General features: G+C 41.9%; 1 protein-coding gene across 1 annotated transcript in view; it reads right to left on the bottom strand.

Moving 5' to 3' along the window:
* Nucleotides 1-25444, bottom strand: part of VWA8 (von Willebrand factor A domain containing 8) — a 407530-nt gene extending 382086 nt beyond the window's left edge. Inside the window, exon 1 of the mRNA XM_008260014.4 lies at nucleotides 25097-25444. Coding sequence (XP_008258236.2) covers nucleotides 25097-25259 — 163 coding nt within the window. The 5' untranslated portion in view covers nucleotides 25260-25444. The remainder of the gene's footprint in view (nucleotides 1-25096) is intronic.
* Nucleotides 25445-27556: the final 2112 nt, after the last annotated feature.

Consider the following 27556-nt stretch of genomic DNA (forward strand, 5'->3'; position numbering starts at 1 on the left):
TAGCGCCAGGCATTGATCTCCTTGGAGGAGAGGAGGTGAGCATGAGACTATAAGAACAGAAATTAACAAACCTCCCCTCATATAAAAATAAAAAAAGGAGATTAACCACACCTAATTTGGCAGTTAACTTGGATACTCCCCTCACCCTGGAGCACCGAACAGAGCTCCCTGTCAACAATGAGAACATGCCTCAGGGTATTCACTGAAAGAGCAGACACTCCACTAACACACAGAAGCATAGCACAAAGACAAAATCCATCACAGGGGGGGAAAAATAAACCAACAAGTATCCCCACAAAAGCCTAAAAATAAATGCAGCAATTCAAGAAACAAGAATAAAGAATACAACATGATGCCCCCAAAGGAACACAACACTTCAATATAAGAATGTGAAAATGAAGAGATTGAAGAAATGCCAGAAACGGACTTCAAAAAATTGACCATAAGATCACTTAGAAATAATCAGAAACAAATACATGAATTAAAGAAATCCATACATGACATGAAAAAAATTTATCTAATAAATTGAGATTTTAAAGAGAAATCAAAATGAAATATTGGAAATGAAGAACAAATAAAAAATGCAGTGGAAATATTTAGCAACAGAATCAGTGAAGCAAAACAAAGAATACTCGACTTAGAAGATAAATCTCTGGAAATTTTACAGTCAGATAAAGAAAAAAAAAACAAAAAAAAAAACAAGAAATTAGAAAACTAAAAAACAGTGTCAGAGAGCTATGTGATACTATCAAACAACCCAACATATGGGTCTTAAGAGTTCCTGAAGGCATGGAAAGAGAATGCGTTAGAAGGCCTTTTTAGTGAAATAATCACAGAAAACTTCCCTAATTTGAAGAAAGAAAGGGACATCCAAGTACAGGAAGCACATAGAACTCCTAATATACAAAAAGAGATCTTTACTATGACACAACCTAGTCAAACTCTTCACAGTAAAACACAAAGAGAAGATTCCAAAATATGCATGAAAGAAACGACAGATTACATTCAGAAGATCTCCAATTAGACTGACAGCCGACTTCTCATCAGAAACCCTATAGGCTAGGAGAGAATGGCAAGATACAGTCCAAGTCTTAAGAGAAAAAAACCTTTCAACCAGAATACTGTATCCTGCAAAGCTCTCATTTATGAATGAAGGTGAAATAAAGATCTTCCATAACAAATAGAAATCAAAAGAATTTGTCAAAACTCGTCCAACCTTACAAAAGATGCTTAAGGACGTGCTACACACAGAAAATATAGTAATGAATGTGAAAGCAGAAAATCTCCCAGTAAAAGTACAAAAGAAATCCAAAGTAAACAACAGTAATATTTATGGAAAAATGGTAGGTCCAAGTGGTTACTTATCAATAATCATCCTGAATGTAAATAGCCTCAACTCCCCAGTTAAAAGGCACAGATGGGCTAAATGGAAAAAAAAAATTTTTTTCCTCTATTTACTGCCTGCAAAAAAACACATCTCACCAACAAGGATACAAGCAGACTGAAAGTGAAAGGATGGAAAAAGATATGCCATACTAACAGAAAGCAAAAAAGAGCTGGTGTAGCCGTCCTAATATCAGACAAAATAGACTTTAACGCAAAAACTGTTAAGAGAGACAAAGAAGGGCATTATGTAATGACTAAGGGATCAATTCAACAGGAAGATGTTACTATGATGAATGTATACACACCTAATTATACGGCACCTGGCTATTTAAAAGAAATGTCAATGGATCTAAAGGGAGACATAGACTCCCATACAACAGTAATGGGGGACTTCAATACCACAATTACAGCAATGGATAGATCAATCAGGCAGAAAATCAGCAAAAAAACAAAAGTTAATTGGCACTGTAGACCAAATGGACCTAATGTATATCTATAGAACTTTTCATCCTAAAGTTGCAGATTACACATTCTTCTCACCAATTAATGGAACTCTGTCTAGGATAGACTGCAGGCCGGCCATAAAGCAATTTTCAGCAAATTCAAAAAAATCTAAATGATACCATGCTTGCACCTTCACTGACCACAATGGAATGAAGCTAGAAATCAACAACTCAAGATTCTCTAGAACATATGCAAACATATGGAAACTGAACAACATGTTCCTGAATGAACACTGGGTCATACAATAAATCAAAAGGGAAATAAGGAAACTGTTGAGGAACAAATTTTCTTTCCATACTATTTGTTGAGCTTTACCTATTATAATCTTCTGTGTATAAAGTTAATTGAAAATAGATCTTATTAAACAAATGTCTGCTAACAACAATAGATAGAATTAAAAAGGAGAGAATGATCCAACATGGGAAACAGGCCACATAGCAGACTCATAGAATGAAAAACGCCCTAATGGCCTCAGAATCAACCCTTAATACGGCATTCAGATCTGGCTAAAAAGTCCATGAGAGCATTTCAAGCATGGAAAGCTAAGACACTGTAGCAAAAAATGGCCTAGATGAAAGAGCTCTGTGAGTGAGATACCAGTGAAGAGACCATCAAAGAAGGAGGTATTGGCCAGTGCAACGGCTCACTAGGCTAATCCTCCGCCTGCGGCGCCAGCACCCTGGGTTCAAGTCCCAGCTGGGGCACCGGATTCTGCCCCGGTTGCTCCTCTTCCTGTTCAGCTCTCTGCTGTGGCCCGGGAGGGCAGTGGAGGATGGCCCAAGTGCTTGGGTCCTGCACCCACATGGGCGACCAGGAGGAAGCACCTGGCTCCCAGCTTTGGATCAGCGCAGCACGCCAGCCATAGCGGCCATTTCGGGGGTGAACCAACAGAAAAAGGAAGACCTTTCTGTCTTTCTCTATCTCACTGTCTAACTCTGCCTGTCCAAAAAAAAAAGAAGAAGAAGAAGAAGAAGAAGAAGAAGAAGGAGGAGGAGGAGGAGGAGGAGGAGGAGGAGGAGGAGGAGGAGGAGGAGGAGGAGGAGGAGGAGGAGGAGGAGGAGGAAGTATCTTTCTTTGAAGGGAGAGGAGAACTTCTACTTCACTTATGGCCCTGACTAAGTAATGATGGAGTCTGTGAACTCAAGAGGCTTCCATAGTCTTGACAGCTCATGACAAGAGTCTCAGGTGATCACTGACATCATAAATAAGAGTGTCAATTGTTAAATCAACAACAGGAGTCACTGTGCATCTGCTCCTCAGGTAGGACCTCTGTCCTTAATGAGTTGTACTATGAGAATTAATGGTAAAACTTGTCTTCAAACAGTACTTTATACTTTGTGTGTCTGTGTGGGTGCAAACTGTGGAAATCTTTACTTAGTACAGAGCTGATCTTCTATATAAAAAGATAATTAAAGATGACTCTTAATGAAGAATGGGATGGGAGAGGGAGTAAGAGGTGGGACAGGAGTAGGGGGTGGGAGGGTGGGTACGGGGGGAAGAACTGTTATATTCCTAAAGCTGCACCTATGAAATTTGTATTCATTAAATAAAAGCTTTCTAAAAAAATTGAAAAACATGGGAAAAATAGATCTTATTAAAAAAAATAATGGGAATAGGAGAGGGAGGAGGATGAAGGGTGGGAAGAATCACTATCCCTATGCTCCTAAAGCTGTATTCATGAAATTCGTATACCTTATAAAATAGATTCAATGAAAAAAATGATAATAAACCTATAAACAATAATAAAAAGAAAAAAAATAAAAGAATATACTTCAGTTAATCTACCTCTTGTTTAGAAACCTGAGCTTTTATTGAAGAAACTCTGTATCCTTGCTTTTCCCAGATTCTGGGTTTAATGGAATGCAGAAAAAAGTATCCCTCAGGCAAGGGTTTAGTACACAATAGAATATATTGAAACAACTGCTTCTTCTGTGTCTCCCTCTATCTGTAACTCTACCTCTCAAATAAATAAATAAACTCTTTAAAGAAGCACCCACCCCCCCAGCTCTGCAGCACAATACGTTAATCCTCCACCTGCAGTGCCAGCATCCCATATGGGTGCCAGTTCTAGTCCTGCCTGCTCCTCTTCCATTCCAGCTCTCTGCTGTGGCCTGGGAAAGCAGTTGAAGATGGCCCAAGTCCTCTGGCCCCTGCACCCACATGGGAGACCAAGAAGAAGCACCTGACTCCTGGCTTCAGATTCTCGTAGCTCTGGCTGTTGCAGCCATTTGGGGAGTGAACCAACAGAAGGAAGACCTTTCCTCTCTGTCTCTCCCACTCACTGTCTGTAACTCTACCTCTCAAATAAATAAAATCTTTAAAAGAAAAAAAAAAAGAAACAACTGCATCACTAACAGCACTGAGGCCTTTAACCATTTTGTACTCTCCATTTGACTTTGAAACAGGGAAGTGTTACAGAGAGAAAGACATGGAACCAAGAGTCCATGTCTGAAAAACTTAACTTTAAAGAAGCACCAGGAAGCTAATAAATCTTATAAGAAATGGAGTTGGACACTTAGACATAACTAAAACTTAAGACATAGGAATATCCTCTACTTAGCACACTAAACCAAAGTAAATCTTTCAGAGCAAATTTTACCATTTACTCTAATAATACAACTCTTGGAGGATAGAGGTCCTGCATGGGAAGTTAGTACACACTGACTCTGTTAATTTAACAATTAACGCTGTTATGTATGATATCAATGATCACCCAAGGCTCTTGACATGAGTTGCCTAAGCTGTGGAAGCCTCCTGAATCCACACACACCATTAGTTTTCAGATAAGGCAATGAGCAAAGTGGGAGTTCTTCCTTCAGAGCAGAGTACATCCTTATTTGACAACCACTTCTTTCCACTGGGGTCTAATCCACAGAGGTTCTTTATGTAGGGACACTTTTTGCAACCATGTCCTCTTTCCACAACTGAAATGCTCTTGTGGGATTTTTAGCCAAACCAGAATGCCTCATGGGCTGATTCTGAGGTCACTGAGTGTTATTCATAGCAATTGTCATTCAATGAGTCTGCTGTATATACTGCTTCTCATGTTGGAGTGTTCTCTCCTATTATCACTAAACACTTACAATGCTACTTTTACCATCCAGCTCATGGGGACTTAGGATCCCATAAGTTTTCAAACTATACGCTTAGAAGTAAATCCATAGGAATGTATGTAGAACTACACAGCTGAACAATCTCTTTGTAGGACCTGAGAAGATAAAAATAGACACAGCTCTTTGCTAGCTTAATTATCCTTAAGCATGTGACTTGAATACAACACATTAGCTATAATTTTGACACCTAAGAGTCTGCATTTGTATGCAAAATGAGGTCCATTATTTTCCAAAGCCCACTGAGGGGGCTCCCAATTATTTCCCCTTTTTTTCTTTAAACAAGCATAAAGCCAAAACACCATACCAAAATAAAAAAGAAAAACAAAACACTGCCTGGTCTGGAAAACATCATTCCGGAAGGCCAAAGAGAAAGCTTTCTGGTCTGAGATGAAATCTCAGAAGGCCCATCATGTCTGAGATACTGATTCCCAGGAGGCCAGTGCCATACCTGGGGAATGAAACCCCAGGAGGCCAAAGAGAACCAGCGTAAAGCTAAAATAAAAAGTTAAAATAGGCCGGCTCCGCGGCTCACTAGGCTAATCCTCCGCCTACGGCACTGGCACCCCGGGTTCTAGTGCCGGTTGGGCGCTGGATTCTGTCCCAGTTGCCCCTCTTCCAGTCCAGCTCTCCTCTGTGGCCCAGGAGGGCAGTGGAGGATTGCCCAGGTCTTTGGGCCCTGCACCCATATGGGAGACCAGGAGGAAGCACCTGGCTCCTGGCTTCAGATCGGTGCAGCGCACGGGCCATAGCAGCCATTTGGGGGGTGAACCAATGGAAGGAAGACCTTTCTCTCTGTCTCTCCCTAACTCTGCCTGTTAAAAAAAAAAAAAAAAAAAAAAAAAAGGTTTTTTAAATAAAAAACCGGAAACCAAGAGGGGACCAGCACATAGGCAAAAGGATAAAGGGGGAAAAAGGGGGGAAATCCAAATGGTGACTGCCACAGAGCCACGAAATAAGAAAAGATTGGGAATCCAATTACATGAATTCTACCTTATGGTGCATAGCCAAGAAAATAGCAGACTAAAAAAAAATAAATAAAAAATAAAAAAGTCACTATGCTAATCAGGCATGCAGTGGTAGCCAGTCACAGTGGCCACCATCTTGGTGATGGAGTCTGTTGCCCATCTTCCAATAAAAACAGAAGTCCTCATGGTGTCTGCCCACTTGGCAACCACGTGTTTTACTGGAAACCGCCATTTTGTGGTGGAAGTTCCACACTCCAACACAAGAAGTGGACCTTCAGCCATGTTTGGACTCCCGTTTCCTGAGACTATGTGGTTACTAGGCAACAGAACTGTTTTTTTCCAGATTGTACCACTCAAAACCAACAAATGTCACTCTAGCATGCCTGATTTTTCAAAACAAATCCTGAGGTAAACCCATTGTTGATAACCATGAAATCCTTCCATACAACTTAAAGGCTTAAGTTTTAGCTTTTCTAAATATATAATTATCCTTAAAAACACATCACAAACAACTTGGAAGAATTTAAATATCAGCAAGCACTGGTAAACTGGCCTCCTTTTCTTCTCAACTCTTCTCCCTAATTCCATTGGCTTATGCTTCCTGAAGCTATCAAGATTAGGAACACAAAAGACATTAAAATCTGCATTTTAGTTCAAGCCTCAAAAGCTGAGAAAAGAGAAAATGAAACCGAACCGGCCTGAGGCGAAAGCCAAGCACATTTGCTTAGGTGCATTTCCTGAGGGGAATTAAAAAAAAAAAAAAAAAAAAAAAAAAAAAAAAAAAAAAAACAAACTGTGTATTTGCTGAGGTGAAAACACTGCGCATTGCCTTGTTTGAAAATAAATTTTTCTCCTGGCTGGCTCGCCAAATGTTATGGGCTGGGTTGGGCCTAAATCAATTTTCCAGCCTCTTGCCTTTTACTTAGAGAGGAATTCTAAATACAGGCCCAAACATGGCATGCAGTGTGATAAACTTTATTTACAAAGTCAGAAAAATACACAGGCTCATTAGGGCTTTATTTTGGGGAAGTGGGCCAAATGGGAATTATTCTACCTGCTCTATGAGTCGTGAGTCCACAAGGAGGAAAGCAAGTACTTCCATTCTTCCTAGCTTTTTATGAGCTTAGAAAAATTGAAGTGCTGGGGCCAGCTCTGTGGCATAACAGGTGAAGCTGCTGCCTGCAGTGCAGGCATCCCATATGGATGCCAGTTCAAGACCCAACTGCTCCACTTCTGATCCAGCTCTCTGCTATGGCCTGGGAAAGCAGTGGAAGATGGACCAGGTGCTTGGGTTCCTGCACCCATGTGGGAGACCCGGAGGAAGCTCCTGGCTCCTGGCTTCAAATCAGCACAGCTCTGGCCATTACAGCCATCTGGGGAGTGAACCAGTAGATGGAGGACCTCTCTCTGTCTCTCTCTGCCTCTTTTTCTCTCTCTCTCTCTCTCTCTGCCTCTTTCTCTCTCTCTCTCTCTCTATAACTCTCACTCTCAAATAAATAAATAAATCTTTTAAAAAAAAAAAGGAAAAGAAATTGAAGTGTTTACATGGTATCACCCCCACATCCCAGGTAAGAGGAAGTAATTTCTGGGGAGGGGTCCCCTGACTGACAGGTAGGTGAACATGGCAACACAGGTCAAAGGAGGTGTGGCTTCCAGCTCATGAATTTAAAATTATCTATGTAAGCTTTCCCACATCACACACACATGGGAGATCTAGAAGAAGCTCCTGGCTTCTGGCTTTGTGGCCATTTGGAGAGTGAACCAGTGGACCTCTCTCTGTCTCTATGCTTCTACCTCTCTCTGTAACTCTGTCTTTCAAATAAATAAAATATATCCTTAATAAAGATACTTAGAAAAAGTAGCTATACAAAACACATCATTCAGTATTGCCAGTTCAGAGCTAAGATCATAAGTTGTGGCAATTAAAACAAAAGCCAATACTTGTTGAATGCTTACTACCTTCTAAGAACTTTATACATCTAAAAATAACCCTCTGAGACACAGACTTTACAAATGAGAAAATCTGCTGATCTGTGAAAGTCTTATAGATGAAGACATTTATTACAGATACATGGTAAATTGGAAGAGAAAGATAAGGATTACATGTAAAATCAAGTACTTGCTAGATCCAAAATTAGCAGCCAGAAGGCAGAAAGGCAAAACACAGTGAGAAGAAAAATCCTAGGGACTGCAAATGTCTTCCATAATATATCAGGACCCTCTCCTGCTCCCTCAATTCACTCTGTCCTTAGTCTATCAGAGATGCTCCAAGCATCCACCTCACCTAGGATGAGCAGCACATATCCTAGGAAGTCGAGAGAAATGTACTTTTTCAGTACTATTCCCCCCTGCCCCCAACCTGTATTTCAACAAGCTCTGCAGGACAATTACAATACAAATTTGTGAATCACTGATCTTTGAAATTCTAACATCCTCTAACTAAGTGATCATCAGAGTCTCACATACAACCTTAATTGCTTCCAGGTATTGTCTGACAGGCCATGCCACCCTACTTTACCTGAGGCAGGAAAAAATATATAAATTAGCCACATTTTAAAGTATATTTTTAAAGGATAAGTTTGCTTGCAAATATGAGTGGTACCTATTGGCATTTAATAAGAAGTAGTTGTAAAGAATTTCAGGTTCAGTAGTTTCAAATGAGATGCCTTTTAAATGTCATTTCACATCCTGAAAAGACTAATTTTTCGTCTCCTGACAAAATAGGTGCCAGGTAATTAACCTGAATATGAGAATACTTTTAGGTACCAGGTCTCATTACAAATCTTGGCTTCAGTCTGACCAAATCATTCTAAAAACAAACCTAGGGAAAGAACAGATTATACAAAATCACAGGAACTTCAAAATTTGATGTCAATTTGTTTACAAATAAATCGAGGTAAGATTCTCACCTCAGGCTTCTCATAAAAAGGAAATTCAAAATAGACTAAAGATACAAACATTAAAAACAAAAATATTGGGCCAGCAATGTGGCATAGTAGGTTAAGCTACTGCCTGCAATACTGGCATCCCATGTGGGTGCTGGTTAAAGTTCCAGCAGCTCCACTTCCCATCCACGACCCTGTTAATGAGCCTGGGAAAGCCTCACAAGATGACTTACATGTTTGGGCCCCTGCCACCGACATGGGAGACCGGATGAAGCTCCTGGCTCCTGGCTTCGGCCTGGCCCAACCCTGAATCTGCAAACATTTGGGGAGTAAACCAGCTGATGGAAGATTCTCTCTCTCTCTCTCTCTCACTCACTCTCTATGTTTGAAATATGCTTATATATAATTAGAAAAACATGCAGGCACAATCATGACCTAGAAAAACACTTCTTATGTAAGAACTTAAAAAAAAAGGAAAGGAAAAGACAAAATATTTTACATTAAGTAAAATAAAATTGTGGCTGTCATTGGTGCATAGTTGGTTAGGTTGTTGCCTGTGATGCCAGCATCCCTTACGGGCCTCGGTTCAAGTCCCAGCTGCTGAATTTCTGATGCAGCTCCCTGCTAATGAACCTGGAAAAGCAGTAGAAAACGGCCCAAGTGCTTGGTCCCCTGCACCCACATGGGAAATTCTGATGGAGTTCCAGGCTCCTGGCTTTATCTTTGCCCAGCCCCAGCTGCTGTAGCCATTCATTTACATCTCCCACAAGGCACAAACAAGGATGTGCTACCATAGCATTCTTTATGCTATGGTATGAATATTTGTTTTCCAATAAAATTGTTATGCTAAAATCCTAACCCGTAGGTAATGATATTAAGAGGTAGGGCTTTATGAGCACATTTCAGGCATGGAAAGCCAAGACACTGTGGCAAAAAATGGCCTAGATGAAAGATCTCTGTGAGTGAGATACCAGTGAAAAGAAGACACCATCAGAGAAGGAGGTATCTTTCTCTGAAGGGAGAGGAGAACTTCTACTTTACTTATGGCCCTGTCTAAATAATGATGGAGTCTGTGAACTCAAGAGGCTTCCATGGTCTTGACAGCTCATGACAAGAGTCTCAGGTGATCACTGACATCATAAATAAGAGTGTCAATTGTTAAATCAACAACAGGAGTCACTGTGCATCTGCTCCTCAGGTAGGACCTCTGTCCTTAATGAGTTGTACTATGAGAATTAATGGTAAAACTTGTCTTCAAACAATACTTTATACTTTGTGTGTCTGTGTGGGTGCAAACTGTGGAAATCTTTACTTAGTACAGAGCTGATCTTCTATATAAAAAGATAATTAAAGATGACTCTTAATGAAGAATGGAATGGGAGAGGGAATAAGAGGTGGGACGGGAGTGGGGGTGGGAGGGTGGGTACGGGGGGGAAGAACTGCTATATTCCTAAAGCTGCACCTATGAAATTTGTATTCATTAAATAAAAGCTTTCTATTAAAAAAAAAAAAAAAAGAGGTAGGGCTTTGGGAGGTGATTAGGTCATAAAGGTGAAATCTTTCTAAAGGTTTCTAGGCAGCCCATATGCCCCTTTCACCATCCAAGGTGCAGATAGAAGGTTTCTATGAACCAGAAGCAGCCCTTACCAGACAGCAAATAATCTTGATCTTGGAATTCCCTGCCTCCAGCACCGTAAGAAATATTTCTGTTGTTTGCAAACTATTCAGTTTATGACATTTTGTTACAGCAACCTACACAGATTATGACAGCTTTAAATATTTTTAAAAATAGAAAAAATCTTAGGGCCGGCGCCCCGGCTCACTAGGCTAATCCTCCGCCTTGCGGCGCCGGCACACCGGGTTCTAGTTCCGGTCGGGGCGCCGGATTCTGTCCCGGTTGCCCCTCTTCCAGGCCAGCCCTCTGCTGTGGCCAGGGAGTGCAGTGGAGGATGGCCCAGGTGCTTGGGCCCTGCACCCCATGGGAGACCAGGAAAAGCACCTGGCTCCTGGCTCCTGCCATCGGATCAGTGCGGTGCGCAGGCCGCAGCGCGCCGGCCGCGGCGGCCATTGGAGGGTGAACCAAAGGCAAAAGGAAGACCTTTCTCTCTGTCTCTCTTTCTCACTGTCCACTCTGCCTGTCAAAAAAAAAAAAAATAGAAAAAATCTTAAATACTCATTAATAGGGCAATAACAAACCATAGTACATCTGTACTATAACTTCTTTGCTGAGGTTTTCAAAAAAAAACACAAAGAGGGATATTTTTCTTCAATTGAACTTCTGATTTTTCTACCAAAATGTGCCCCATTCACAGTATTTCCCAGCTCTCCTAAATCCTCCCAGTTGTTCAGACCAAAATGCATGGAGTCATTCTTAAATTTTCTCCCTCTACCCCAATCTGTGCTAGTCCAAGACAACATTCACTCTCACTCCCTAAGAGATCTCCTCTTGCAGCCCCTGTTTCCCTACAGTCTAGTGTCAACAGAGCAGCCACGGTGACCCTAACAAAATCAGAATAAAGTCAAGTCAATTCTTTACTCAATCCTCAGTCTGCAATGGCTCATAAGGTTTTTTTTTTTTTTTTTTTGGGGGGGGGTGGATCTGGCTCCCTTTTTTTCTCTCTGGCCTCATCTCCTGCTGGTTTCCCCTCTTCTTACTGCACTCAAGCCACAAGTGTCTCCTCACTGTTCCTTGAAAACATCAGCTCCATTTCAAGCTTTTCTTACTAACTACAATGCTTTTCCATTCATCAATCAGGCTCCCAGTGTTGCTCCTAGGCTTCCTATCCGAGTCACGGCACCATTATGTCGCTCCCCCTCTTCGTGGAGGAACGGAACGACACAGGACCCTGCGCTGTTCTTTTGTCTGCTCGGCCCTTCCCGGGTTTGCTGCTGGTCCTTCCCGGGTTGGCTACCGTCCCTTCCACCTCCGTGGAAGGGCGGTTCCCCCTGCCACTTTCCCAATTCCGCGGGGGAGCGGCACACCACCGGCCGGCTCTCTCGGGGGCTGCTCAGATGTTCCTCAGGTGTTCTTGGTGCATGTTGTCTCTCTCCTCCTTTATAGTCCTCTTCCGCCAATCCCAACTCTGCTACCCACACGCCGAGTACGCTGCTCTCCTCCAATCAGGAGCAGGATCAGCTCCTGCAGGTCATCACTCAAGTTGGCGAGAGGCAGCTGCGTAGAAGTTGTTACTCCCTTCTCAGCGCCATATTGTGGGAGAGCAGATGCATAGAATAAGTCTTAATTCCAGTAACAGTCTAGTCCGAGTTGCTCCCCACACCCAGCAAGAAACAAATGGTACATTTAAACTGAGGATAATCAGGGAATCATTTATGAAGAAGTGGGCAGACTTTAGGAAAAGCAACAAGAGACCTTAGAACTAGCAGTAACAGAAAGCTGTTACCAAACCCTGGCCTAAAGGGGAAGAAGGAGAGAGTCAGCAAAGAGCATATCTGTGTAGCCCTCCTAACAGGAGCTGTGGATCTTTGTGGAAAAACATGGCAAGCCTGTAGTGGTGACCTGACAAGGAGAGGGCTGGGGAATAAGCATGAAGCAAAAAGTGGCAGAACTAAAAAGTAGAAATAGGCAAAACCACCGTTGTATCTAGATTGCTTATTATATCCCTCTCAGTGACTGAGGGGAGCAGCAGGGGACATGGGGTGAGGATACAGGAATAAGAATCATTGACTCTCAGTCTATCAAATGCAGAAGGTTAAAGAAGATCTGAAAACATCTTTACCCACTCCACCTAAGTGACCTCTGCAGAGCACAACACCCAATAACACAACACCTATTCTTTTTAAGTGTACATGGAATAATCGCCCAAATAGATCACAGACCTGACCATAGAGCAAGACTTAATAAATTCAAAGGACTGAAATCATACAGAGCATGTTTTCTAACCACAATGGAATTAAACTAGAAATCACTAACAAAAAAAAAAGTTAACTGCGAAATTCCCCAAACATTTGGAAACCAGGCAACAGGCTTCTAACATCTCCAAAAAGGAAATCAAGATGCAAATTAGACTCATTAAGAAATAGGGTGTGGTCAATGAACCGTATCTGCTCTGGACAAAGGAGATGGGTTATGACATTCATATTAGCCATCTTTGCTTTAAATGTTGATGTTCTTGGCCATCTTCTGTTACTATACTATTCTTTTCTGAGTCACATAAACCACACTAGTAGTCCAACTCTTGACCTTCATAAAACTCTTACATGTCTATCTTGGCTCAGATCTTTGAGTTTCATATCTGCCAGTAGCTTGCTGGACACTTTACCTAGATATTCCAGAGACACCTCAACTTCAATACAAGAAAAACAAAACACTATATTCTGTGTGCCCAACCATCTCCAGCCAGCTCTAACTTTTTCAGGGACTGATACTTTATCCCCTCAGCTTAAACATCCCCCCCTGTTTCTCACACTGCTTTCCCTTACACAATGAGTCCTCAAATATCTTCATGTCTCCCCTGACACCCCTGATGTTTCCTGTAGCATGATCTCCACCTCTCTCAAAAATTGATCATTTCATGGGTAGGAGTTTAGCCTAGCAGTGAAGACACTGGCTCAAACACCCGTTTCCCATATGCAAGCACCTGGACTCAGTATCCTGTTCAGGATTCTAGCTTCCTGCTCATGTATAGAAGGCAGCTGTGATGGTTCAAGCAATTGGGCACCTGTACTCTGCACCCATATAGGAGACCCAGATTCAGTTCCTGGCTCCCAGCTTCAGCCTGGTCTTGCCCTGGCCAACGTTGAGGGCATTTAAGGAGTGAACCAGCAGATGAGAGAGCTAGCACTCATGCATGCTCTCTGCCTCTCAAATCAAAAAAAAAAAAAAAAAAAAAAAAAGTCACTCTGTTCCTTTCTACTGGCATAGGATCAGATTCATACTTTCTAAATGCTTTTCTCACACTGATGAAATTACTGTTTATGTCTCTTCCACAACAGTGGCCTTTGAACTAATGTACAAACATTTTTCAAGGGTGCCGCACATGGCAGTCTCATGATCTTCACTTTCATCTGTTCTTTCCTAACATGAACCTGACTAAGAACTGGTTCTGTAGGTTCTCCACTGCCATAAGCTCTTTGAAAACGGCCCTTCTCCCACTTATTTCACTATATTAATGCTAAACAAGAGGACATATAAGATTATCAATGGAAGAGCCAGCACTGTGGCTCAACGGTGGGGTAAGCTGCCACCTGTGATGTTGGTATCCCATGTTGGAGTGCCATTCCAAGTCCCAGATGTTCCACTTCCAATCCAGTTCCCTACTAAAGTGTCTGCCTAATTGCTTGGGCTTCTGCCACTCCCATGGCAGACCTGGATGGAATTCCGGGCTCCTGTCTTATGTGTGGCATCAGCCATGGAGGCTATCTGGGGAATGAATCAGTGGTTGGGAGATGTCTCTGTCTCTCTGTCATTCTCCCTTTCAAATAAGTAAATGAAAAAATTTTTAAACGATTATGATTTGAGGCAAGTCTCCCTTTAAAATTATGCAAATCAATACAAATTTGCCTAAGGACTTTTAATATTTCTAAGAAAAGTGATGAGTTGCTTTGGAACTGAGGAGTATTTTGGTCTGCGCTGGCTTGTGTCAGATAAAGTATATTGCAGAGTGGGGAATTAAAAGTGAGTATTGTCAAATAAGCCAAGATGGGAAAGCTCAGAGAGCAAAGTAAAGAAAGCTTAAAAATTAGCTTTTCTCATAAAGATAATTTGTTCAGCTTTTCTCAATCCTTAACTTAAAGCTATTGCTGCAGGAAATAAGCACCTCTGAACATCTGAAGCAAGGCATATTATTGATGCTGATCTCCTTTAATGTAACTGACATAGTTCTTAGTACAACCAAGTTTTTTATAACACACAGGTAAATATCAGAGAGAAAACTATTAAACATTGCTTAGCGGGATGGAGGGGGAGTGCACATTTGATGCAGTGGTTAAGACGCCTCTTGGGACGCCCCCATCCCATATCAGAATGCCTGATAGAGGCAGAGTTCCAGATCCACTGTACATTCTGGCTTCTTGCTAACGGACACCTGAGGAGGCAGCACGTGATGGCTCAAATACTTAAGTCCAGGGGTAAAAGTTGTGATACAGTGGGTTAAGCCATGGCTTGTGATGCTGACATCCCATAAGGAACATCAGTTTGAGCTCCAGGTTGCTCTGCTTCCAATCTGGCTTCCTGATAATGTACCTGGGAAGACAGCAGAGGATGGCCTAAATATATGGGCTGCTGGTACCCATGCGGGAGACCCAGATGGAGTTCTGGACTCCTGGCATTGGCTTGTACCAGCCTTAGCCATTGAGACCATTTGGGAAGTGAAACAGCAGATGGAAGACATCTCTCCCACTCTCTATCACTGTGCCTATCAAATAAATCAATCTTGTATCCCTGCTACTTATGTAGAAGACCTAGATTGAGCTGTGGATCCCTAGCTTCTGCCTGGCTCATTCCTGGCTGTTGTGAGCACTTGGGAAGTAAACCAGCAGATGGAAGTACACTTACTTTCTTTCTCTCTCTCTTTCTCTCTCTGCCTTTCAAGTAAAGTTTTACGAAAGCTTTGACCCCCAAAATGCATACATGTTTTAAGCTGTTCCCTTCAGTTCAAATGTGCAACTTTCATTAAGATAGTTAAAACTTATTTCTAAATAATTTCATGAAATGTATAATCTACTTACTGTGATTTCTCATCTTATAAAGCACTATTTTCAAATTCATATTATGAAAAGATTATACATTAGTTTCTAAACCAATTAGTTGTTCTACTAAATATAATGGCAAAAGTTTCATCATGGGGCCCATGCTGTGGCATAGCAGGTTAAGCCTCTGTCTACAGTGCCAGCATCCCATATGGGCACTGGTTTGTGTCCCAGCTGCTCCTCTTCCAATCCAGCTCTCTGCTGATAGCCTAAGAAAGCAGTGGATGATGGCCCAAGTGCTTGGGCCCCTGAACCCATATGGGAGACCCTGGCTTCGATGGGCTCAGCTCCAGCCATTGCAGCCATCTGGGAAGTGAACCAGTAGATGGAAGACCCCTCTCTATCTCTCCCTCTCCCTGTAACTCTGCCTCTCAAATAAATAAATCTTGAAAAATTAATTAAAATATTTTTAAAGTTTAATCATAAGGACTAAGGAAATTAACAGAAACAATTTTTATACATGATTTTAATTATTCTCTAAAGCCCTTCAGCAAAATTTATGGCACATTTAATAAATGAACATCATGCCTTCTCATTACATAAAAAAATAATACTATATTACTTTACTAGAAAGCATATAAAAAGAGCAAAACTATACAATCATATATTATGAAATAATTCAAACATAAAAATGTAACCACTAAATTCCTTTACTCGTAGCTTTGCTAGTTTTAGTAATCTAGCTTACAGAATATGCCCTCTAATTTGTATTTTTCAGTGTTTTTATAGCATTCCTTAAAATATGTATATTAATACATTCATTTTAACTGAAAGGTACAAATGATTTTATGTCAAAGTTTAATTTAACTGACAGGTTGAGTATAGACATTTGTGAATTATAAAAACTTTTTAAGATTTCGCCTCAAAAAAGTATTTAAACATGTGATGGGGGAAAGCTATATCACAAAAAATATGATACTGATAAAAGTATGCTGAGGCTAATAGCATCATTTTACCAACTCATTCTGAGTAAATAGATAAAACAAGCAGCTGCTACGCAAGAAAGTAACAGACAAAGCCACCTGACAAATTTTGGTAAAGCCTCTTTAGTGACCCTCTCAGGAACTAAGGCACCAATGACTACTAGCTGCATACACACCATATTTTGGCAAGTCATGTGGTTTTTTTATTCTTTGCTACCATCAAAATTGAAAAAGGCTCCAATCAAGTTGTAAGCTGATAACAGATCATTAAAAACAAAGCTTTTGATCACAACTCTGCATATTATTTTCTGGCAAAAATCTTAGAATGTTATTTATATTGCTATATAAAAATTCTTCACTTTCTAGCTATCACTAGAATTACTGCTATAATGATTGGGGGCATTAACTGTATTAATAAATTAATGTTATTTAATATTCAACTGGGATAAAATGCCACTCATGTCATTAAAAAGTATATTTTCATTAAATTTTAGTTTTTTTCAAAATGTATAACATATAGAAGTTCTGAACAACCGTGCACTGGTTATGATAGAAATGTTTTAAATGCTTCCACTTAAAAGATACACTTAACAGTTTGTAACAATTTTTCTCCTAAATGTCAACATTTACAACGGGCTGGAAATGTCATTTAGACTTTTTTTATTGCAGAGAAGTCTGATGAAAATAAAACTTTCAAGAACTTAAAAACCAATTAAAATTGCAAAGACTATAACTTAAATACAAATTCAAGGAGATAAAGCAATCGTGTACATTTTCTGTAATTTAAGAATTTATCTACTTTGAAAATAGAGATAGTGGCAAATTACCAGGATTTTCTGTTCCCACTTAAAAGATACACTTAACAGTTTGTAACAATTTTTCTTCTAAATGTCAACATTTACAACACATTAGAAATGCCATCCTTTGCAACTATTTATACTTATCAGGCAAACTTCTAGCTATCAATCTAAAAATGTGCAAAGGACTATATATTTACAAAATCCTTTCAACAAACAGATGAGAGAAATGTTTAAAGACTACTGTTTAGTCTACAAGACTTTTTTTGGTACAGGGCCTGTGTTTTATTCACCCTTCCACCTCTAGTGCCAAAAGCATATCTCAGACTCACCAGGTACCAATAAGTGTCTGACAAATGGATAAATTAGTGATTACAGTTTTTAATATCATTTTTAATTAATATTTTTGAACCTTGATTGATTTTACACATTCTTTGGTCACATCCTATCTCCCAATATGCTCATATATCAAGCCATCTGTAATAGATTTATTTAAATAAGGTAGATTAAGTATTCTCCAAAGGGACATGAGAATACTTATAAGACAAACAGGTAACATAATTTAGGCAGAAGCTAATGAGTGAATTTCTTCAAATGAGCTATTTTAATTACATACAAAAATCTTTAAAAAAAAAAAAAAAGAATTGCTAACAACATAAGATACTTTTAGCAGAAATTACTAGAATAACTGGAATGAGTTAAATAAAAAGTATACTGGGGCCCTACATGGTACAGTGGGTTAAGCTGTTGCTTGTAACAGCATCCCACATCAAGTGCTGGTTAGTCCTAGTGCCTTTGCTTTGGATCCAGCTCCCTACTAATGTACCTAAGAAAACAGTGTTAGACACCCAAGTACCTAGGCCGCTGCCACCCATGTGTGAGAACTGTATGGACTTCCAGGTTCTTGGATTCAGCCTGGCCCAGCCCCCACCATTATGGCCATTTGGGTAGTGAACCAGCAGATGAAAGATCTCTGTGTGTGTGTCTCTCTCTCTGTAACTCTGCCTTTCAAATAAAAAATCATTTAATAAGGTTTATTTTTATTTATTTGAAAGGTGGAGTAAAAAAGAGCGAGAGACAGAGATAGAGATCTTCCATCTGTTGGTTCACTCCCCAAATGGTTACAAGGACTGGAACTGGGCTGATCCAAAACCAGGAGCCAGAAGCTTCTTCCTCATCTCCCAGGTGGGTGCAGGGGCCAAAACAACATCCTCTGCTGCTTTCCCAGGCTCACCAGCCAGGAGCTGGATAGGAAATGGAGCAGCCAGGACTCCAACTGGCACCCCTACTCGTTACACCAAAGTGCTGGCCCTATACTCCAGTTAAAAATCAACAGTACATTTTACATAATACCTAGTCACAATATAAATCCTTTGGACATTACTCACTTGAGTGTTAGGTCTTTTTCAGTGAGCAGCTGTTGTGTTTTACATGTCCAACATTCCTTTCCCCTTTCTTTAGACAATAGAATCCCTCTCTTCAATGGACAACCTATCACATCTGGCTTAAGGTTTATAACATTCATCCCAATCCCAAACTTTACCCTTTGACCAAAATCCCCACAGGTAAACACCCTGCACAAACCTAACCAGAACATTTCTTCCAGCCTTCGGCCACAGTGGTTGCTTCAGAGAGGCACACATGACCCAAGCTTAGCTAATGAGAGTTCTCTCCAGGATTTTTGTCAGTGCTGCACAAAAAGATGATCTCCTTTTCACATTGAACTGTAAGGACAGTGAAAACCTAGGGCTATCAGAGTGGAAAGTGGAGGGTTCAAAGGAAAAGCAAGGAGAGCCCAAGTCCTAAAGATGTTACTTGAGCACTGTGCATCCAGCCCAGCCTGAAGTCACTGGGCCTCCCCTCAATGTCAAGGAATCCACATGGTTTTTCTTTGTACATTTCTTCCACTTAAAATCTAATCACTGCCAAATAACATAGCAATTCTCGTAAGTTAATGGCAGACAGAAGTGCAACAATCCCCATTTTGTGGATGAAGATGAAAGCTCAGGGAAGAAGACAGGACATTTTAAACCTGATGACATTCAGAAAACAAATCTTTTAATCAGAACAATACTAACACTCATAAATTTTCATCACATCAGTCATTTTCAGAGCAAAATTCAAGAAGCTAAAAAAACTCACTGATCAATCTATACAGCAGAGATTCATTTCTCTTTTATTTAAAAAACTATTCATCTCCTTTTTTTGTCCCTATAGAATTTTACCAAGTATACCATCTAAGATTGTATTCTCTCCTTTGAGGCCATTAGCCTGGGGCAAATACTAGCAACATTTTCCCTTGATGTTTCATCAGTAACAATTTTTTTTTTTCTTTTTTTTTTTACAGGCAGAGTGGACAGTGAGAGAGAGAGAGAGAAAGGTCTTCCTTTGCCGTTGGTTCACCCTCCAATGGCCACCGCGGCCGGCGTGCTGCAGCCGGTGCACCGTGCTGATCCGATGGCAGGAGCCAGGTACTTATCCTGGTCTTCCATGGGGTGCAGGGCCCAAGCACTTGGGCCATCCTCCACTGCACTCCCTGGCCATAGCAGAGAGCTGGCCTGGAAGAGGGGCAACCGGGACAGAATCCGGCGCCCAACCGGGACTGGAACTCGGGGTGCCGGCGCTGCAAGGCGGAGGATTAGCCTAGTGAGCCGCGGCGCCGGCCATCAGTAACAAATTTTGAAGTAAACATTTTTGTCACAGTATATTTTGGATGGATAATTTCTAATTATTGCTTATAATTTTGATATGACCCATAGTTGTTATTTCTTATTTAATTCCTGGCCAATCCCTGAGAAATTTGAATACTAAGATATTTAGAGGCTATTCTATGATTAAGATCTTTAGCAGTTTTAAAAAATGTTTTCAATCATATATTTCAAGAACATCTGTAGTACTGCAGCTCCTAAAATGTGCTTTTAATCCCCTCCAAACTCAGATTCTGATAATAAATGTATATATTTTTAAGACATTCAGCTCTATGAAATATACTCATAATACAATGGTTTTGTTTGTTTGTTTTCAGTGTTAAAGTATCCTGAGGATTCCTCTGTACCTTAGGTAATCTAAAGTAACCTAAGGTAACCACAGTCTTAGCATACAAACTAACAGCTTAACTTGGGAGTGTACTTTTCCAAGAAATAGCTGAGTTTCAGCCAATCATTGCAACTGAACTTGAGTCAGTCACAGGCTGCCATTCAATCAGACCATGCTCGAAAGAGCCAAACATCCAAGCTATACCCAATCAAGCTATTTCTGTGCCTTCTTCCCATTTTCTGTCCATAAACACTGAAGAGCACAAGGCTCTGAACCTCTTCTGGGGCTGAAGGCTGCCAGATTCACTCAAGTAAACTGTTGGGGTTTATGCGTCTCAAGTTCCTATTTTAACAATAGCTTTGACAAAGAAGTTGGCTTAGCTCGAGTTTCTCAACAGAGCCACTTTGGGCTTTCTTTGGTGTGAGGGACTGTCTTGGGAATTACAAAATGTTTAGCAGTACTGGTAGTCTCTGCCCACTAGAGGCCAGAAGCACCTATCCCTCCTGATTCTGATCATGTAAAATGTCTTCAGACATTACCAACTGATCCCATGAAGGATGGGAATCACCGGAATAAAAACTACTGGTTTAGTGTCACCATTTTTTAAATATACAAAACATACATCCAAGAGAAAATCAAATGAATCAGCAATTCTCACATTAGTCAGCGTGCTCCCAACATGGGTCCTCCCAATAACTGATAAGGTTTTAACTACTCTGGGTGTTTACTTTTAAAATTCTTTAATAGATGGGGTCAGTGCTGTGGCGTACTGGGTAAAGCCGCTGCCTGCAGTTGCAGCATCTCATATGAGTGCTGGTTCAAGTCCCAGCTGTTCCACTTCCGATCCAGCTCTCTGCAATGGCCTGGGAAAGCAGTGGAAGAAGGCCTAAGTCCTTAGGCCCCTGCACCCATGTGGGAGACTGGGAAGAAGCTTATGGGTGCTAGCTTCAGATTGGTCCAGCTCTGGCTGTTGAGATCATTTGGGAGAGTAAACCAGCAGATGGAAAACAGACTCACTCACTCTCTCTCTCTCTCTCTCTCTCTCTCTTTGCCTCTTCCTCTGCCTCTGCCTCCGCCTCTCTGTAACTCTGCCTTTCAAATAAATCTTTGAAAAAATTCTTTAATACACACAGGGTCAGGATATCTTCATGGTCAAAATAGCATGCAGCAGTTCAAATTAGTTAATAATTTCCCCAAGGCTCAATTCCAAGTAAATACAGAGCTAAAACTTAATTAAACCACAATACAGTTATTTTCCATTTATAATTTATTTCTCAGTTGAAGACAGAAATCTGTATTTCTTCTCTCCAAAGTCACTGATCACTTTTTCTACTGCAGCCCAAAACATAACCTTAAAATCACAAAATATCCATGTACATATTTACTACACTGGTTATATAGTTAAAAATAGGCAATTTGGGGCTGGTGTTGTGGTGTAGCATCCCATATGGGCACTGGTTCAAGACCTGGATGCTCTACTTCCAATCCAGCTCCCTGCTAATGAGCCTGGAAAAGCAGCAGAAGATGGCCCAAGTGCTTTGACCCCTTAACCCACATGGAAGACCTTGAAGCAGCTCCTGGCTTTGGCCTGACACAGTCCTAGCCATTGCAGCCATTTAGGGGAGTGACCAGCAGATGGAAGCTCGCTCTCTGTTAACTCTCCCTTTCAATAAATAAATAAATAAATCTTTATAAAAAGTAGAAAATGTGCATGCCTAACAATGAGAAATTGGTAAAAATCAATTATATGGATAAATATGAACTTCATACCTATTTTAAATGATCATATACACAACATTTATCACTGTATGTTGCCAATAACATATGTGATAAATTATAAAACATACATGATCCCATTATTTTAAAATATGGAATTATAAGTTAATAATTATGAACATGGGGAGCAGGTGAAAGCCCTGGCCTGAAGTGCCGGCATCCCATATGGGTGCAGGTTCTAGTCCTGGCTGCTCCTCTTCCAATCCAGCTCTCTGCTATGGCCTGGGAAAGCAGGCCCAAGTCCTTGGGCCCCTGCACCCACATGGGAGACCCGGAAGAATCTCCTGGCTCCTGGCTTTGGATCGGCACAGCTGTGGCCATTGCAGTCATCTGGGGAGTGAACCAGAGGCTGGAGACCCCTCTCTGTAACTCTGTCTTTCAAATAAATAAAATAAATCTTTAAAAAAAATTATGAACATGAATGAGAGGATGATGTTGTAGGTGATTTGTATTCTCATTTTTCTACAATAAACATAGATTGTGCAGAGTTATTTTTAGAGCATTTATATAAAGAAATTTACTTCATACACAAGAGTCACAAGGGAAAATAAGTGGATCCTTTCAATAATGATTCTGTTAAAGGACAGCACTAAGAATTTACAGAGTTCTGTTTGAAGTTTACCAATTACTCAATGGTATATTTGAGTCCATTAATATCTGTGTCCTACTGAACCAACTTACTTGGCTGCACTTGTGAAAACACTACAATAATCTCTACTGAAAAGCCTTTGCAGGAGGTAATCTCCTGTTTAATTCTTTCTACCTAAAACCAAGAGATATTACTGATACTTACACTACCCGATAACAAATAATAAAAAGCAGTGATTTTTTTATTTTATTTTTTTCCTGGCCATTTTAACTTAAACGACCTCTCATCTTAAGCTTATCAGGCTTAATAAAAGACTAAGCTGAGAGCCAAGAAGGCAGCTCCAGCCTGTCAGTCATTCACTGTATGAACTTTAACACAGTAAGCCACTGAATGCTTACCGGGTACAAAGTGTTGGCAGGCATCAAAGGAACACAGAGATGAGTAAGACACAGAGTCCAGTCCAGCAGAAATGAGAGCAATATATAACTTGAATCTATTATTTGTATACTTTGTTGCTCTTTTTTCAAACTACTAAAACACAATGTCAATTACAGGCAGAGAAGGCATAATGAGTAATTGATGTATGAGTGCTGCTGAGAGCATCTTCCAACACAAACCATAACCCATTACAGCCCGAAGCTATCTGCGGTTTTATATTTGTCTGTGTATGACCTCTGGCACATTCCAACCTTGATGGCCTTACCCTTATGTCTCAGAGTGGCCAAGAGCTTGCCTTCTATTTACCTAGCTCACAGCTGTTCTTATTTGGGTCCAGATCTCTGGTGAGCTCCCAGCTGTATTTATCCACAATCCTCACACCTTCAAACTTGTGAATCTTTGCAGTAGCAAGGCACATCAGTGTACTTCTGGTCTGATTCTGCCAGAGTCAATGGCTGAATCTAAGAAGTTAATATGTTGTGTGTAATACGTCCATGACTCTCACACTTGAAATGCACCTGCTGCTTTGATTTCCTATCATACACAAATTTTGAGGACATTTAAAACTAATCTGCCAAAACCTGCACAATACAGACTTTAAAACTTCACATCTAGGCAGGCACCACGGCTCACTAGGCTAATCCTCCGCCTGCAGCGCCGGCACACCAAGTTCTAGTCCCAGTTGGGGCGCCGGATTCTGTCCCGGTTGCCCCTCTTCCAGGCCAGCTCTCTGCTGTGGCCCGGGAAGGCAGTGGAGGATGACCCAAGTGCTTGGGCCCTGCACCCCATGCGAGACCAGGAGAAGTACCTGGCTCCTGCCATCGGATCAGTGCGGTGCGCCGGCCGCGGTGGCCACTGGAGGGTGAACCAATGGCAAAGGAAGACCTTTCTCTCTGTCTCTCACTGTCCACTCTGCCTGTCAAAAAACAAAAATCAAAAAAAAACCTTCACATCTAAATTCATTTCTACTGTTGCTATAATCCACATGTACTATTCATGTATAAAAAAATCTTTATTTCTAAAAAAATTTTCGTCTCAATTAACTGCTCTGCTTATCCTGACAGTTCTGAACCTGAAAGGAACTGGTTCCATTTTTTTCTAAAGCCACAAAAACAGAATAACTCATACACAGCTGATAGCATACACACTAAGAATAATAAAAGATGCTCATTTTGAAGCCTCATGGTAACCCTAGCAGAGGTACTCTTAACACTCTCATTTTATAGTTAAGAAAACTGAGACATAAAGCCAACTAACGTACCCTCAAGTCCCCATAGCTAGTCAGTGTAGAAGTGGATGCCAACCAAGATTCCAAAGTCCAAGGTCTAGATTATGCTACCCTTAACCTCTGCCTACTAAGAAAAAGGAGCAATAAGCAAACAAAACATACACACCAAAATATATTTATATATATATATAAATATATATATATATATATATATACGCACACACACATACACACTGAGCACAGACGTCGGAGCACGTGATTCTAGTGTGGTCACTAATTAATTATGATCTCCAGCAAGTCACTCTTCCTTTAGGGTCTCAATCACCAGTTGTAGAGTCAAGGGTTTTAACTAAATTCTCTTGTGACTTTCAGCTCTAAGACTCTGTGACATTTGAGGAACTCCTGTTGGAAAGGCTCTTGGACACTTCTAAAACATCGTGAGTTACGGCTCTTCAGAGAGCGGTGGCTGGAACATGGCACAGACTGGCTTCCAGGCCTTTGGGACTCAGAGGGCAAGGTCAAGTCCGGTTTCACGCTCCCCCTGGAGAGCTGCATTAACCTCGGCGTGAACTATAATCCAAGTCAGAATGCTGAAGGTAGAAGCAGCAGTGAGGAAAGAAAGCACCATTTGGCCCAGAGAGTGCAAGAACTTAGCCCCAAGTCGCACAGCAATGAGCAGCGAGATCAAGACTAGAACCTGTCTCTGGGCTCCGCGAGCACAGGGACGGCGGGGGGCGCCCCGGGTTACCTGTGTCGGCCCCCGCCCCGGAGTGCAGCAGTCTGACCTCCGGACGCTGTCGGTCGGCGCCCGGCCTGCCGCGCACCACCTGCCGCAGGAGCAGCCGCACACGCCGGGAGGCCGAGCCGCCGTGGCCGCCGGGCGCCCCGAGCAGCAGGAGCCGGGACTGCATGGAGCTGGGGCGCTGTGGGGACGGCCAGGAGGTCGGGCGCCTAGCGAGGGGGTCTGGCAGCAGCGTGAGGCGGCGCGGCGAAGGGGACAGGAAGCGGCTCCAAGGCGAGTCCGCCGGAAACTCCTTCCCCCGGCGCGGCCGGCTCCGCTGTGTCGGGCCGACCCGGCCCACTGGGCGGAGGGAACCTGCGGAGGGCGAACCCACGGGGCCCGCACTGGCGCGGGCGGTCTGCGGAGCAGGCGCGCTTGAGAGCGGCCGGGCGGGCCCTGGCTCCCGTCCGTGCGGCCGTTCACCTGGCTTCTGCGGCTGCTCCGGCCCTTGCCTGTAGTCGCCTGAACGCGAGCTCAGGAATTGCCCGCGGGTCTGAGGCGCGGCCGTCGGGGCGGCTACATTGTCTTCTTTGTTCGTTAATGGCCCAGTCTTACCTCTGGGCCCTGGCCGCTGTTTCGCATCCTTTTCGGAAACTGAGATGGGAACTTTCACCTTTCTTCATTCACTGTAACCAAGCTAGTGTGGCTTTGCAGCACCTCGAGGCAGTTTATTTTTTTTTTTTTCTCCGTGTTTTGTGACTGCTTCCTGAATCCTGGATTTTTCATTCACATCTTCGTGATACGTAGAAGTTGCTGAACTACCAGAAGGGACCCAAACCGAGTATTTCTTCAGTCGTGCTGCAGTGCAAGAGTCATAGAAACATAAGCTCATGTCTTCGGTCAGAGAAAAATGTAGGATTATGGCTAAGGGCACCTCCTTTTCTTTTAAGAGGAAGCCATCCTGCCACAACGCAAAGGAAGCCTGATGTAGTTATACCGCGCCTTGCGCACGTCAGGAGTGAAATGGACCCATGCGAAAGGTTGAATCGAGTTGACAACTCAAAATCAAGCACAAAGGATACAGAAGAACTCATTGCTAATAATTGTAGAGCTGCCGACATCTTGAAATACATGCATCTGTTTTGTTCAAATGTCGCTGTGATAGGTGCCAAGGAGAAGATGATGGAGGGGACCTTGCATTGTGGCCCAACAAGTTTGGCCGACCCCTGTGTCATTGCCAGCGTCCCCTATCTGAGCACCAGTTTGAGTCCCGGCTGCTCTGCTTCAGATCGAGCTTCCGTGGAAGGCAGCAGATGATGGCCCACGTATTCTGGCCCTTTGCCACCCATGTGGGAACCCAGGATGCAGTTCCTGGTCCTAACTTGGGCCTGCCTAGACCTGGTAGTTGGGGCCATCTGGGGGAGTGAACCAGTGGATGGAAGATTCCCCCTCTTCTCTTGCCCCTGACACTACCTTTCAAATACATAAATCTTAAGAAAAAATGGAGGCTGTAAAAGAGAAGCTGGGCTGGGTAAGGAAGGCTCTCTGCATCCTGCTAGACTTGAACTTGAGAAATGAAAACTGGGACAGGCATCTAACCTAGTTGGGGAGAAAATAAGGTGCTAAGTACTTATACAGTGCATGATAATATGCTGTCACATGTATCTTCTGATTTCACCCCCACAGCATCCCTATAAGCTGAGTAGAAGATGACATAAATATAGGGTTTAAGTTTATAACATAATTTTCCCCCACTTTGAGCACGTTATGCCAAGCACTGTGATAAACACTTTAATGAACTGTCCCATTTCATATAACAGTGCTTTGATTGATGCCTATTACAAATGAAGAAACCATGTCTGGAAGTGTTAAACTGTTCAGAGTATCTCTATTTAATCTCATTGGAACTCTGTACACATCTGACAGAATGGAAGAACAATATAAGACAATTTAGCACAATGGCTGATATACTAAGAGCGCTTGGAGTTCAGACAATGGGGAGAGCAACAGAGGTTACAGCATTCAATAACATTCATGGAGCAACTATTGCATAAACAGTGTTCTAGGTCCTATGAAACAATGGACTTGCATCCAGCACAGAAGACATGCGAAGACATGCAACCCAGCGAGACAAGTGCAGGAGACTTGGGCTCCAGGTCCTTGGGTGTAACACTGCTCCCAGGAGAAGGTAATGTTTGAACTGGTTCTTACAGGAAATATCAGTTTGTCAGGCTGAGGAAAGGACATGTGAAATCTGGCAGTGGTAAGAGTGTGCACAAACTTCAAAGTACAGAACAAGACTGGAAAACAGAGAGATGTGATGTGTCCAGAGGCCTTGTACAGAAAATGGGTTGCAGAGACAACACCAGAAAGAGAAACTGAGGCCTTATTATATGCCGGGAGAAAGAGTTTGCACCTTGGCCTCCAGGAATTGGAAAAATTGTGAAGACTGAGTAAAGTGACAAATCCACAGTGTCACAATGTGGA

This window comes from Oryctolagus cuniculus, chromosome 9 (assembly GCF_964237555.1).
Source record: "Oryctolagus cuniculus chromosome 9, mOryCun1.1, whole genome shotgun sequence".
NCBI lineage: Eukaryota > Metazoa > Chordata > Mammalia > Lagomorpha > Leporidae > Oryctolagus > Oryctolagus cuniculus.